Below are 16,313 nucleotides of genomic sequence, written 5' to 3'. Positions count from 1 at the left end.
GTGTGTGTAATAATAATGATAGCGGCATATTTACCCAGGGTAGGCACTTCAGTTCAGAAAACTGTTCTCCCAGCGGGCCCTGCTATTATTACACCGGCTTTAGCACGGCTACCTTGATCGGGCGCTTGAGCATTCGAGGAATTTCTTCCTACCGGGTACCCCTTCACCTCACCTGGGTCGAGTGCAGCTCAATGTGGATAAATTTCTTGCTGAAGGAAATTACGCCATGTGTGTGTGAGGGTGAGGGTGTGGGTGCGTGTGTGTTTGAGAGAAATTATACATGTGCAACAACTCTTTTATATATTTAAATATGTGAAAGAAATAATGAAGAGAGCAATGGTAGGCGTAACTTAAATCAAGGTTCCCGAGAGTTATCTTCCCTTTGGAAAAATTGGTGATGCCGAAAAAATTTCTCTGCCGGGAATCAACCCGTCTCTGTGGTCTAGTGGTTAAGGCACCGGCGCTCCAAGCTGGTGGCCAGTGCGTTGTGTGTAGACATCTCTCCCCTGTTTCATAGATGCAGGCTATGTTACAGCTAGTGGAAATACTCCGTCCCTCGGATAGGACGTTAAATGGAGGCCCCGTGTAGAGGAGAGTCGCCACCTTTGCATGTTAAGAACTCACTGCGCACGTGCACTATTCGTATAAGAGTAGGGAGAAATTAACCCCGCTGTGGTGGTCCATACCTGCACTCCCCCAATCAGTTATATCGGGAGGAGAGACCTGAGGATCAAAGTGATCAGGAGCGGTTTTAGGGGAGTTTTTTTTTTGGGGGGGGGCCTTCAGTCCCCAAAGCCCCCCACCCCCCCCCCCCCCCAAAAAAAAAAAAAAATAATAATAATAATAATAATATAAATAAATAAAATAAAAATAAAAAAATAAAAATCAGACCACTGAGAAAAAAGAGATAAATATGTAATACTAATAAACTAAATAATTTTGAACATATAAAGTCCACGCGCATACGTACTCATATTCCGAAGACGCAAGTCGTGAATATTCAAATTGGCTTCCGGAACTGCGGTGAGAAAAATAAATTCGCCCCTAGGGATATACTTCACCAACCACGAATTAAACAATACTAATGCCATAAAATTAAAGTTTTAACTCTAAACTTGTCCGTGTTTTGTCAAAAGTGCTCCGGATCTTTGTCATCGTTTAGGATATTTCTTTAAAGGAAAATGACTCTGTCGCTAAATACTCCCCGACTGAGGCTAAACTTACTTAAGACATATAGGTTAGAATCAGGATTGCCGATTCATGTTTCGGATGGCGACACGGGGTAAACAAAATCCAAATTATAATGCAGAAATTTGCATGTGAAGAACACCAAAAAATTAACAATTTTATAAAGATTAATAGTATTTTCATGTCATGTTTGATGGTTTTATAGCACTTTCAGATGTTTTTCCAACACAATTTTTTGCAATAGATTCTTAAATTTTTCATTTTGTCAAAATTATTTGGCAGGGCAAAGCGATATGTTTGCCGCATCCCCAATATTTATATCCGGCCATGTTCTACTTCACCTTTTACGTTCAAAGTCTGTAAAAAAAATAAAACGCCTGGAGAGGGTAACAACAGAAACCCATTTCCTGATAACTATTCCTAACCCCCCACCCCCTTTTTTTATCGTTAAATGTCCTCATTTACATATATAACATCCATGAGGCCTTTATGCATAATATAGCTGAAAAATTCTAAAGCATTTTAGAAATGTAAATTTTTTCCGCTCGGTCGCTACGCTCCCTTCATAATATCATATTTTTAAAGGAGGGGGGTGACTAGCTACTTTTTTCAAGCCCCCAGAAGGCCCCCCCCCCCCCACAAAGAAAAGAAAAAAATAGTCCAGAACCGCGTGTGACTAGATCTAGACCACATAGCTATGCGCCTAACGTTAGACTAAGTCTAGATCTACTGAAAGTTCGATCTAAGTTAGGGCCTAGTAGTAGAATCTAGATCCAGTAATTAAAACTCTCTTATTCTTGAGAAGACGGTACAGGCCACTGTCTAGATCTGGGCCTAGATCGAGATCTATGTAGCCTAGGCCTATCTGATTAAAAAATTGCTTAACAATAGATCTAGATCTACACTTGTCAGGGTCTACAACATGCAAGTAAACACAACCACCAATAGGCCTATAACGGAGCTGCATGGGTCTAGTTTTGAGCTCTTAAATTGTTTGAATTAAAGATGTGAAGAGAGGCACAATTCACAGCTTTGTGGAAGGGGGTTCCAAAGCCTTAAAGGAATAGGGGCGCAAAAAAAAGGGGAAAAATTAAGGGAAAAGCGAAAGAATAGAGGAGCAGAAAAGGAATACCACTGAAGGTGATTAATGATTTCAAAAAGTGCTTCGAATATTCAGTCTTAAGAACTTGATATTGAAAAAAAAAATAGGCTCGCGCTTCGCCCATGTATTAGGTCGACTTATTTTATAAGATACCTATCATCTCTATGAATTCCTGAAAAGGGCCTTTTTGAATGTTCCTTTTCCGGTCTCAATATCGATAACTTTCAACCTTTCTAACTTTCAATTGTTTTTTTCGACCAAAAATCATAAATGCATGATTATTTTAACTTTTGCTGGTTTTCAATATTATGCTGTTTATGATCACAATTAAAAGCCTTACCAAAAAAATGAAAAAAAGAATGAAAAACAAATTTAAAAAGTACATGAGAAATTAAAAATAGGCCTACAATAAATTACATAAGAAATTAATCATGTTTTGGCAATTGTTTTGTGGTAGATGTTTTTTAGAAATGTCAAATTAACATTTTCACCAAAAATTAGCATTCTACAAGCAATAGGCCCTATGAGTTAACAGCAAAAACGTATTTTTATACACTAATTTGCATCATTTATTTTAAAATATGAAGTTTTCACTTTTTGAAAATTTTCTAAACACTAGGGCCCGTATTCTGAAGTCGGTTTTACTTAAACTCAGGTTTAAAGTTGTGGTTTAAGTATGGATAGCCAATTGTTACATAAATCACTACCAGTAGAGATATCATATTTCAGCTCATTTGGCTCTCAAATCATTCATAATTGTCTAGGAAGTATAAATAGATGATTGTCTTTACCATCGATGAATCAGGAAAGAGCAGAGTTAACATAATAAACACACAACTTAATAAAAATTTTGACACTTTTGGCTTCCCATAATTTTAACACAGAGTTAGACCGTGGTCTAAGTTAAACCTGACTTCGGAATACGGGCCTAGTAGTTTCAGTATAAGCGAATTTTCGCCAAACAGTCTGTCAAACTGACACTCCAGGAGAAACCAGGTGTGAAACAGCCAGTTAAAGAGATGCATGCTGCGGGCTGAAAATATTCATATCTATAAAGTAATTGAGTAAAAATCCCAAAACAAAATGCTGAAAATTTCATTAAAATCTGAAAAAAATAGCAAAGTTGTGGAATTTTAGAGTTTAGCATGTATTGTGAATTAAACAAGAAATTGGGCCTACATGCCAGGTCTATGTAATACATGAAATATCGACTTATTTCTCCTTTAATCATCACCCCCACCGGAGCCCTTTGTCAAAACCTGTATGGATCTGCCCCTGAATAAACATGACCTATACATGCAGATGTAAATAACACCCCTTCCCCCCCCCCCCCCCCCCCCCGATCGACATTGGACAAGCCGCGCATGCTGCCAAGGTTGTCCAAATCAATATAACACGTAGTCAATAGAACCAAATCCGCCGAGGAACCAAAGCTGCAAACGTCAAACCGCGTCAAACTCGGCGGATATTTATTTTTTTTTTCCCTATTTTTAAACAAGTGCACACCTAGTTACCAATAATGCATATAGCATTTCCATTTATTTGAAAGCAAGATAAAAGAGCATTGTAGATTAAATGCCTTGCTCACGGGCATAGGTGCTGCGGCCGGGGATCGAACCCCGGACTTTCCATGTATATAGCCAGGCGCCTTAGTCCACTCGGCCACGGCACCTCCACGGATATGGTTCCGATTAAAAAATATATCGGCCGTAAAGAACGATATCTGCCGGCGGATAAGCTATCCGCCGGTGGAACCAAATCCGCCGCTATGTACACCGGCGACAGCTAATTGTCTTAAGCTGACGAAAGGTTACAAAAATATATCGTTTGTCCAGGATCATGGACGACACAGCTGTTTTGCGAAGAGGAGTCACTCCGGAGTAACTCCGGAGCGAGTTCATCCCGGGGTTGATACGCTTGTACTGCGGACCGACATTACACCCCCTGCCCCCTTTCAAACTGGCAATCTCCGCAGCGGTGTATCCGCAGTCGTTTCCGTGGTTTCCAAACGAGTTCGTGCCATATGTGTGGCGCGCGGATCCCCCATGCGGAAATGAATGAAATTACGCGCCAAATAGGCGATACCGCAATTCCGGTGCGGACTTACTCCGTTTGTAACCCTCTTCTCGAAGTGGGTTGAGTCAGTGGCGTACCGTGGGTCACGGCATGGGGGGGGGGGGGCACCAGCAAAGCGCGAGCTGAAAATTTATGATATTCAGATCAGAAAAAGAGACATTTTAAGGACTGTCGGATTTTAGGAATACATGAAGAGCAGACATATCTCACCAATCCACTAATGCAAACGTAAGCACGGACAGGAAATGTTTTATATTAAGACCTTAAAATGGGGCAATCACTATTAGTAGTCATGAAAACCAGGAACACCAGGAACAATGAAGACATAGGTCCTGAGCAAATTATGTTTCATAAAGTTTTGAGAAAAAAAAAGTTTCTTATGTAATATAACATAACATAATATAATATAACATTATCATATACAATAATTTCTTCTTTTCCACTACGTTTCTCTTCCTTTCTCCCTCTTTTTCTCCCTTTCCCCGTTTTTTGCCCCCCCCCCCGTAGTTACGCCACTGGGTGACTGGGTTGAGTACTCCGCTTTGAATCCAGATCGAATTAATCCTACACTCTTATAAATGTTGGGCAACATACTGTCCACACAACAATTGGTAAAAACTTTATCAAATTCCGGGTAGTTTTAAACCAATAATGTGCGCTTTGGGTGAAAACTACACAGTATTGGTTAAAAACTACCCAGAGTTGGATAATTTTTAACCAATCGCTGTGTGGACAGTATGTTGCCCATCATTCTAAGAGTGTAGAATTTTCATACTGCCCAAGGCCTGTACTGCCCCCCCCCCAAAAAAAAAAAAAGAAGAGTGGGGTAAACTCCTTCTGGACTCCGGAGTAACGCCACTCCGGCGGTCAGTATAAAGTGGTTTTAGAGACTGCTTTCACTCTCTTACAAAAAAAGTTTGCCCAATATTGGGTAAAATGGGAACATGCATGTTGGTTGGGTAAAAAAAGATATTGTAATATTTTGTAAATTTTACGCGATGTTGCATTGAAATGCCATAGCCCAATACGGGGTGGAGCGTTGTGGCCCAGTGGATTAGTCTTCTGGCTTTGAAACAGAGGGTCGTGGGTTCGAATCCCAGCCATGGCGTAATTTCCTTCTGCAAGAAATTCATCCACATTGTGTTGCACTCAACCCAGGTGAGATGAATGGGTACCTTTGGAAGCGCATAGGGACGTTATGACATAATGTGAAATGCGCTATATACAAGAACTGCGTTATCATTACGGGGTTAAAAAATACCCAGCAAACATGCATGTCCCCTTTCTACGCAATATTGGGTATAGTTTTAATCAGTGTTTTAGAGTATTTTCATGAAAGGATTTTGACAATAGATTCTTAACGTTCCAGAAAGCGTCTGCGTAGTATTGCAAAAACTCTTTGACTTTTGACTACAAAATAGAACAAGCTTGCATGCTATTAAACTACCTGAACATGTGACCCTCAAAAATTCAAACGTCGAAAATAGTTTAACCTTTGTTCGATCTCCTGTAATGAGGCAGGCTATCGAAGATGGCAGGCGATGAAATGGACCTACTGCAAGCATTTTTCATGAAAGTTGCCGGTACTGATTGAATTCTTCAGCTCCAAAAAATTAGTGATATTGTCACTGACTGCCACTGTGGCAGATGTCGTAACTATCAATTTAGTTAATTATGCTGAAAACTTTTATTAAATATGTCCTCCATGTATGAACTGCATCTGTAGTACCGTTTCTTTCATCACTCGAAGAGAAATCAATCTGGTTCTTTGGTAAATTTGGCAAAAATAAACACAGAAACGCAAGAAAAGCTAAATATAGGCCCATGTGCACCAAATGTCCAAATCCTTCTTTTTTAATCGTAAAATGCTTAAGAAATGCTTGAGAAAATCGAGTGAGCAAAGCGATTGTGTTTACGAAAATTTGACGTATATATCTGCTCCCCGGCCGGCGTGTATTCATATTATGTGGAAACAACGTGTTGGAAATCAACTCTTATAAGACCATACGCAATGCTGGATATTGAAGAACACCCAATTCCTTAGTGACCCTGACCGGTGTAAAAACAATCATATATCAAAAGAAAGGTAATGATTCATAGAATACAAATATACCAAAATATTACATATATCTCCTTCCATTTCTCAAAAATATTAAATAAAAATTAAAGAAACTTCTCCTCCAAAGTACGCTTCGATTGAGCACCCCCACGTCGCCTGGAAATGATGACGTCACGTTGTGTCTGGAGGGTTGTGATTCCATATGTTTGTGTACAAAAGCATTGGGTATTTTCTTCCATTTCCATGTTATAAATCCATTTTTTTTTTCGTTTCCAGATGAAAATGGCACTCAAAATTATTCACTTTTCAAATTAATGTAAACCTACAACTATTCACTACCTTTTTTGTGATTTCTTTGTTTGGCTCTTATTGGGCCTAAACTGCTATATCAGGAAAAGTTGTTATACATAATTTAAATGCAGATATAATTGAAATCTGTGCCAAATAAGCAGGAAATAAAATATGGCAAAAACTAGATCAAAACTGTAGATTTCATAAATTCAAGCTCGTGGGAAAAAATATATGTGATATCCCTCTGTGATAGAAGTAAAGAGAATGAAATGCGTTCTCTGGAAAGCAAAAAAATCACCCAGTTTTTCTGTGTACAAACCTATGGAATCACGACGCTTCTTACACAACGTGACGTCACGGTCTCGAGGCAGGTGAAAAGCACAATAAAGCCTATTTTCTAAGCCGGGTTCGAAGCCCGATAATTGGAATATTCTTAAGCAAAATACTCAGCTGGGAAGTGGTGAAAATGCATAAAGCATACATTGTTGTATTTAGTAGCTTATAAGCTTTCGATTGGTATACAATTTGTCAATTTCATTTTTGGGTCCGGTCTGGGTCTTTAAGTAAAACTTTCCCTGCGTTGAACCATACTATAGAGCAGTAATCAAAGTGTGGTAGAAAAGGTTATTTGTAAATTAAACTTTCTATTTCTAACATCAATAAACAGTTCCTTCCGCCATGTCCGTTTTTAATCGCAGACACCGAGAACGTACATCAGATCATCAACCATTTCTCACGGCCATTAAATCATGAAAGCTATATTAGGACAGTGAACCACTGACAAACTATCATAAATGAGTGTTTCAATTCAACTGTTCCATCAAGACTCCTACAATGTATTGGTTATTACTTCTCTTCATCATGGCGGGCAGTAATGTAAGCTGTAAAACTATTGTAGCAAATGTTGGTGAGAATATTTCTCTGACTTGTAATCCGGATAGATTTACAAGCAACCTTTACTGGACTAAAGACAATCAATACTTTGCTGCTGTGGATCAAAATTATCCCGATGGCGGTATTTACATGGATTATCAAGACAGTCGTTTGTCGCAGTCTTATAAAGTTACTAATGAGACGATGACTCGATCTTTTGCAATTTATATCTATGACACGAGAGTAACAGATACTGCGACATACACGTGTGTGCAAACTGGAGTGCCACCTTATCGTGAAAAATACGATGTCTATGTACTAGAATGTTCTAATTGCCTTATCGGTCCATCATCACGTGATCCTAGATATGTTGATATCACATGTCATCTTAAGAACTATAATACATCTCATCCTGTGTCAATTAATACTACATTGAATGGAAGGATACAGCGTACAGCCATTATCAGTGACAACAATTTAACATTTTCAGCCTCGACCGATATCATCTATAACGATATTGAATTCATGTTTAATCCGTTTAACGGTACTTCTTCATATATTAATTGTCTCGTACCAGCCAAGGCAAGTACTACGACATCGCTAAATACCGTTTCAACGTCGCTTAATACCGCTACAACAGTTTCATCCAGTAAAATTGCGAATGTGAAATTTAAAGCGAAAATTTTCATAGTAGTCATTATTTCTTTCCTCTTACTCATCATTCTCGCGATAGTTATTTTCATACTACGAAAAAAACTAATGAACAACATCAAACCTAAAAAAATCAGTAGAATAGAGACTAACGATTCAACGGACGAAACATTTGGACCATGTTATGAGTCAAATGACCGAGTGCAGCACATGGAAGAAAATAATGATCCAGCATTGACACCAAACAATCAAACTGTCATCTATACTTTACCAAATAAAACTGGTATCATCAAGCGATATACGAAGTCAACAATTATGAACCCATCTCCAGGAAACCTAGACGACACTAGCATCACGATTACCAGCCGTCGTTGCCGTGGCGGCACCGATCATGAAACACGTCCTATGAAATTCAACCAGTACGAGGACATCGATTTGTTAGGACCTAAGGTTGCAGATGATGACATGTGGAATTTTGACCCGGAAAGTCTGTTGGATATGCATCGAAATGATGTAGGGATCTCCGCTATATCGCACAATACAGGAATTGGATCTAATGTGAAAAATGGAGAGGATCATGACCAGGAGGTTCCTATCAATGCTATGCCGGATAAAGGTCTCAGATCGCCAGTTCCTTTCTCTGCTGTGTTGGAACAAAGATCTAATATGAAAGAGGAAAACCATTTCACGAAGAGTCCAGATGCGGAGGTTGCTTGCTATGCTATACCCGAGATCGTGCAGTGATTTTAGACTTAAAAGAAGGATCAGGTTTGATGGATATTGATGATACAGAGATCCAATCTTTCTGTCCTATGCCTGGTAAAAAAAAATCTGGGCAACGTAAAACGTAATAAGCAGAAACGTAGCTTTAAAATAATGGAGCAAAGTACCCCATTCCACAGAGGGCAGACCTTTTAAGGCCCTTTGAAAGACCAAAAATTGGCTAGGTCTTACAACAGTCTCCACGATCACTGAAATCTGTCATCTCTGTGGAATGGCTCAGAAAGACCCCTCAAAGAGCTTTTAAAGATTGATTGATATTTCTTGTCTTACAGGACTTAGACTTGTCCTATAGCTATTTTTCAATAGTCTTTGAGAGAACTCGTATTCAACAAGTGATCTTTCAGAATTCTTTCCATGGAATTTTTCTTGTCTTTCAATGATCTTTCAATGATCTCTCATGAGTCTTACAGTGATCTCCGTAAGTGAATCTTGAGAGACTGTCGAAAGATCATAGAAAGACTTATAAGAACTTTGAAAGTTCATCGAAATACCGCTGAAAGACCACAAAAAGACAACTTCCTTGACAGACCGCTGAAAGACTGTTTTGTACCGTTTAAAAAGTTTTGGGACTCACGATCGAGGACCACGAAGACCATTGAAAGATCCATCACGAATCGTGAAAGACCTCGGAGATCTTTGAAAGTTCGTTGAAGGACCTTGAAAAATCAAGCAAGTTTCATGGTCTTACAGCAGTCTTTCAGAGGTCTTGCTCTCTGTGTAATGTGTGTTTAAGCAGAATAGAGTAACTAATTGGGGTTTTATTAAGAAAAGTAAAGCCTTTGGAGATGAGATTTGAAATTGATGACATTTTTGGGAGAGTTTGACTTTCCAATTCTGTACAATATGTCGAATATCCATTGCGTAGTATAACATAACATAAACAGGCAATTAAAGGAAATGATAGCATAGCTGCTGGAAATATCACTCCTGCAGGGTATAGTGTTATCAGCATTGCAAGGGAATCACACAGGGGTGGAGGAGTTGCTCTACTTCACAAGTCAAGTTTACCTATTACACCTCAGGGTAGTGGCCATGGCAATTCAAATCCTTTACTGAATGTGATGTAAGATGTGATAGTGTTGTTCTCAAAGTAGTGATTGTTTATCGTCCTCGACCCTCACCTAAAAATAAGTCTAGCTTTTCAGTGTTTATCCAAGAATTTTCTTCCCTCCTGGATAAATATGCTCTTTTCACTGGCAAATTACTGATATACTGGGTGACTTCAACATCCACTGGGAGAAAGAGGACTCGCTCGGGTCGAGAGGGTTATGTCATTACTCAACGATCATAACCTTGAGCAGCTTGTGAATGGTCCAACCCATGAGTCTGGTCATACATTGGACTTGATTATCGCCCGGGCTGGAGAAGAGTGCTTGAAGTCTGTAGGTATAGCTGAAGCTTTGTCTGACCACTCGGCCAGTCACTATAAGCTGCATTTTCAGAAGCCAAAGGCAGATAAGAATTCCAGCTTCGTCGGATTAAGGCAATTGATCCCACCAAATTTCGCTTGGATGTTGGGAAGTCTGAGGGATTTTCTGATGCATCACAACCTGTATTACACTTCGAGCAGCGGCGTACCCAGGATTTTCCAAAAGGGGGGCAAATTTTTTGGAGGATATTTCGTCCGCGAAAAAAATTGACAAGCAAAAAAAAAAGGTCTTCAAATAAAGGATTTCGTACCAGGAAAAAAAAACGTCAGTTGTGACTCGTCAGGGGGGGGCAGGGGTACGTCCCCTGCATGAGTTGTGACTCTTCAGGGGAGGGGCAGTCTGCCCCCCTGCCATGAGAGAACTCCTGATAAATATGCACCACTAATCTTGTGTTTTCATCCTGCCATTCCATGGCACAACCAGGCGATTGCAGATGCTAAGAAAAAGCGATGTCAACTAGAGAGGAAATTGAGGACAAGGCTATCTGTTGATAAACAGCTTTTCAAGGAACAGAGGAACCCCACCAAAGAACTGTTCAAAGCTGCAAAGACTACGTTTTTGACCAACCTCATATTGGATTGTGGTAATGATCAGAAGACCTGTATGGGATCATCTACCAACTTCTTCATCAGAAATCTCAAGCAACAAAGAAACTACCACACGATATATCTGATGCTAAACTTGCTGCTAAATTCTCTACATTCTTTGTAAAAAAGGGAAATTCAGGAGTGGGTGCAAGCATCTCTTTTACTTACTTTTGATCAGCATACAATGCTTTCCTTGTCCAGTAGCTGTGATGCTCATCTGACTGTACTACCTCCTACATGTCCAGGGACATCAAGCGTACAATTGCAAGGCACCTGCCAAGACATGTCCACGCGACCCAGTGCCTACAGTACTTGTGAAGCAGCATTGTTGTCTCTTAGCTCTACCCATCGCAGGTCTGATTAGTGCGGGATGGAATTGCTCCCGACAGTTTGAAGCTGGCCTACGTCACCCCGGTTTTGAAGAAATCTACACTTAATCATAATGATCTGGTCAACTTTCTCCCAGTGTCAAATATACCATATCTTGGCAAAGTGGAGAAGATTGTTGCTTGAGAGACTGGGAGTCTATTTTGAAGTTGATGGTTCTGCACTACAATGGCTTTGCTCTTATCTTGCCAACAGAGGACAAGCTGTAGTCATCAATGGCATGCAATCTCATGTGGCTATCCTCCACTATGGAGTTCCGCAGGGGTCTGTCATCGGTCCCTTGATCTTTACACTGTACATCACCCCTATAGTCTCTATAATTCGGCAACATGGTCTTGGTGTGCACTTCTATGCTGATGACACCCAGCTCTACCTCACTTTTGATCCAAAAGCTGGAGATGCAGAAGCTTGTGTATCTGTTGTTGGTGCTGCCATTGAGGAGATTCGATGTTGGATGAATGTCAACTTCCTCAGGCTTAACGAAAATAAAACGGAGTATCTTGTTCTGTCATCTCCACATATGGATAACAATATGACAACTCCAGTCTTAATAGATGAGGAAGCTATATCTTCAATCTGCAAGGCTAGAAATCTTGGCGTGGTCTTTGATAGAACAATGAGCATGGAGAAACACATATCGCATATATGCCAGTCTGCATACTACCAGCTCCGCAGGATTGCCGAGATCAGACATTGTCTTACACGAGGTGCTGTGGAAAATATCATCCATTCCCAGATAACCTCTGTTATACTGGATTTCTGCAACTGTCTTCTTGCTGGTTTACCTGCATCAGCCATCAAACTGCTACTTACGTATAAAGCTCTCCATAAATTGCCCCCGAGATATGTAACTTGTCTGATCAGTGTACAGTACGTCAGCTTCGGCCAGGACTTAGCTCTACTGGTCTAATTGAGTGAGTGCCCAGTACTCGTCTGAAAACTTACGGGGATTGAGATTTGTCGTATTATACTTCTCGGCTTTGGAATTCACTACCAATCCAATTCGTGATTGTAACAACATGAGACCCTCAAATCTGAACTAGAGACCCATCTTTACCAGCAACTTTGTGAATAATGGGTGACATATTGGGAAGCTGGCGCCTTTGAATGTTTTTTTTTACAGATTAAATGGCGCTATACAAATGCTGTTCATCATCATCACCACTTATCTTCCTCGGTCACTCCGCTCCCTCTTTCCTTTTTTTTTTCTCTTTCAACGAATACATTATAAAGACACTGTCGTAAATCCCGGGGTGTTTATCTCCCACTTTTCGAAGAGGGGTGGCACGTATAATTATCCCCCACACTTTTGTAGAAAGAAACATTTTTTTTTAAATCTTGGTCCGAATCTTCAGACGATGTACTGTCCCGGTCCACCCAAACTTTCGACAATAACCTCTAATCTGTCCATTGTGATTTGGCATTTTCAACAGACTTTGAACGTTGCAGAAAGCGTCTAAGAAATGGATGCTAAGATACGCTAAGCTTAGTGGCGAAACATTGTTTAAATTGATTTGCACTCTGCTTCACAACAAAACATTATAATCTCTATTCAACTTATATCTTAATCGATTGAACAATATACAGTTTCCAGTTATCCTCTTCATCTTTTATTACTTTGAAGTCGATTTTTCCAGTTAAAAATCATATTTTACAGTTTTTCATTGTTATAACCCTTTCTTTTGTATTGAATTCATAAAAAAGATAATTTCACAATGCGAGCGCAAAGCACGAGCAAAATTTTGTAGAAATAGTACTGGTCTGAAACCTTACGAAACATATCTCAAACATCAAACTTTTTAGAATACAGTTAAATGCAAGAATGAATATCTCATTAAACAAATAAAGTTGATATAATTACCTGAGAACAAACATGTCAAGCTCTTTTTTAAACCGTAAATGCAATGCGTATGTCACTATAAATGAATGTGCCTATAATTAATTGTGAATATTTGTACAATTGAATAAACGCAAATATGACGTTTACTACACGTTCGTCATTAGCCGTCTCCTCGCAGGGGGACCAAGGCCCGTAGTCTATAAACTAGATAAGCTTTTTGCTTAAGTTTGAGCGATTTGTCTTAGTATTTTGCTTGTCTAAGAAATCTTCCCTAACGATATTCTATAAACTTTAAGACATTTGTCTCAAGTCAGACGATATGGCTAAGCCAAAGTCTCAAATTTATGACGTCATGAAAAAAAATGCAACGTCATACAACATTTGTTGCGAACGTAACAGCTGCTCCGCAGTAAAAAGTCTATGCGTTTCAGGGGCGGATCCGGGATTTTCCAAAACGGGGGGGGGGGGGCACATTTTCCCTAAGAAAAAAAAAGCAAAAAAAAGGTTTCTAACCAAAATGTCAGGACATTTCGTCCACGAAAAAGTTTGACAAGAACTTTCAAGAGGGAAGGAGGGCACACTTCTGTTATAACAACATTTTTACATTACAATTGTTAATTGCGCCTTACAAAAGGGGGGCACTGGCTGGCTTGCCCCCCCCCCCTGGATCCGCCAGTGATGCGTTGCATGTGTTAAAGCCAAATCGCATCATTTATGATTACAATTCCTCAAATACCCCCAATATGGCCAAAGTTCGTAGACCCTAAGTGACCTTTGACCTTTATCATGTGACCTGAAACTCGCACATGATATTAAGGGATACATGGTTGTTCTTATGTCCAAGTTTCATGAACTAGATCCATAAACTTTTAAAGTTATGATGACGATTCCTCAAATAACCCCAACATGGCCAAAGTTCGTTGACCCTAAGTGACATTTGACCTTTATCATGTGACCTGAAACTCAGGCAGGATCATAGAGATATATACTATGGGCGGGATCTTCAGTGATACACTATTACTCTTATGTCTAAATTTTATGAACTAGGTCCATATACTTTCGAAGTTATGACAACATTTCAAAAACTTAACCTTGGTTAAGATTTTGATATTGATTCCCACAACATGGTCTAAGTTTATTGACCCTAAATGACCTTTGACCTTGGTCATGTAACCTAAAACTCAGGCAGGATGTTTATTAATACTGGATCACTATTATGTTCAGGTTTCATGAATTAGGTCCATATAAGTTATGATGACATGTCAAAAACTTAACCTTGGTAAAGATTTCAATGTTGACGACGCCGCCGTCGGAAAAGCGGCGCCTATAGTCTCGCTCTGCTATATGCATGCGAGAAATATTTTATGTTGATATTATTTGTTATTATCATTTGTCAACGGCCTTAAAAATACAGAGAAAAATGCAGAAAAATACAGAGACGGACGAGATCTTGAGACCAAAGCTTAATTCACGTTTCAGGATAAAGAAAAGGCGTGGGCCGAAATCGCCTTGAAACTAAAACAATTAAGACAACTCACAACTGTCCTAAAGTTAGGGCAAACTTCTTAGCCATGTTGTATTTATGGAATACAGACTCTGCAGTTTTAAGAACTTACTTAGCCTTATATCTGTCTTAGTCGCACAATAACTCAGCCAAATTATTTGCCAATTCTTTATGGAATACGCGTTTTGGCTAAGAATTTTGTCTTGGACAGAAAAAAAAACAAAATGCTTTTTTTTCCTTTTTTTTTCTGATAAAGCATGCGTATCTCGTTTATGGAACACGGCCCCAGGCCACCATTGTCTCGTTTCTCCTCTCGTCTAGTCTCGTAGTTTGTTTTACAGACTTTACATTACATACCCGTCGCACTTTCACTACTTAAAATATTTTTCACTCGTTTTCTATGTTAAGTACTTAGTAATTGTAAGTCTTCAAATCATTCTTATGTGTTCAGTTTTCAGCATAAATCACATATTTGTTTTAGTATCCCTTTTGGAAACATCAATATTTCTGACATTTCTATGTTCACAATATTTTACCCTTCATACACCGATATATATCAGTTAATTGTCGTGGTCAAGATTTTAACAGCCACAATCAAAAGACAACATGTCCTATTTTTTTTTAAATCTCTTTGGTGTGATTCAAATAATTTCATTTTGCCCTCTGTTTCTTAAACTTTCGCTTAATTTTTTTTCAGAATTTGGTCTTGAATTATTGTAATAGCTACACAGCCATATTTCATTTTGTAGATTCTTGATGTCTTTGTAAATGGTAGTTAAATACAAATTCTGGTAAACGTTCATTCTTAATATTCGATTTTCTTGATTTTTTCTTCTTCTCCTCCTCATCTATGATCCCTCTGTAATAGTTTAATATTTCTGTTCATATTATTGTTGATTTTATGTTGTTTGTCAAACACAATTTATAATGTTTACTATTTCAATTTTACATTTTGTTCTACACGGCAACAATAGATATCAGTTTAACAATGTCTATAAAATAAAATCAATCTTATCTATCTTAATCCTGTATGTCAGTCTACGTATACTACAGTGCGTATAAAAAAAAAACGGGACAGATTTGAAAGGTCTATAAAATTTTAGTTTCAAATTATTATGTCTATATTTTGGTGTTAATATGTGCTCTAAGGTCTTGTCTTTCAAATGCTATTAAAAAAAAATAGTTTCGTTCATGCTTGAGCGAACACGGGTCGTTTTTGTTGGGGGTTCAAAAAGAGGCTTGCGCCAGAATTGCAGAATATGAGTAATATGATGATCGGACTTCTTTCTAATTAGCAGACTTCCTCTTAACCTTTTCATTATCTTTGCCATAATTTTCAAATCATGCGGTCAAAATTCATTTTCAGATCTATTTATTTGCTTGAATTATTCTGTTATTTCTTTTTAATATGCTCTCTGTTAGCTTTGAATATTCCTTCTTCAAGCTAAAATTTTTCTTTACAACCGAATTATGGGAGAGCATGGATTTTTTTATTCAAATCCTTTCATTATGTGCTACAAAGGTTATGGTTCCTTTTGAACA

At 38.7% G+C, this 16,313-nt stretch overlaps 1 protein-coding gene across 1 annotated transcript in view; it reads right to left on the bottom strand.

Moving 5' to 3' along the window:
* LOC129279869 (choline dehydrogenase, mitochondrial-like) overlaps window positions 1–8,311 on the bottom strand; it is a 42,618-nt gene extending 34,307 nt beyond the window's left edge. The window contains exon 1 of the mRNA XM_064112634.1: window positions 8,305–8,311. Coding sequence (XP_063968704.1) covers window positions 8,305–8,311 — 7 coding nt within the window. The remainder of the gene's footprint in view (window positions 1–8,304) is intronic.
* Between the last annotated feature and the right edge of the window lie 8,002 nt (window positions 8,312–16,313).

The sequence above is a fragment of the Lytechinus pictus genome, chromosome 17, assembly GCF_037042905.1.
Source record: "Lytechinus pictus isolate F3 Inbred chromosome 17, Lp3.0, whole genome shotgun sequence".
NCBI classification, from domain to species: Eukaryota; Metazoa; Echinodermata; class Echinoidea; order Temnopleuroida; family Toxopneustidae; genus Lytechinus; species Lytechinus pictus.
This window is presented reverse-complemented; position numbering and strand designations above follow the sequence as displayed.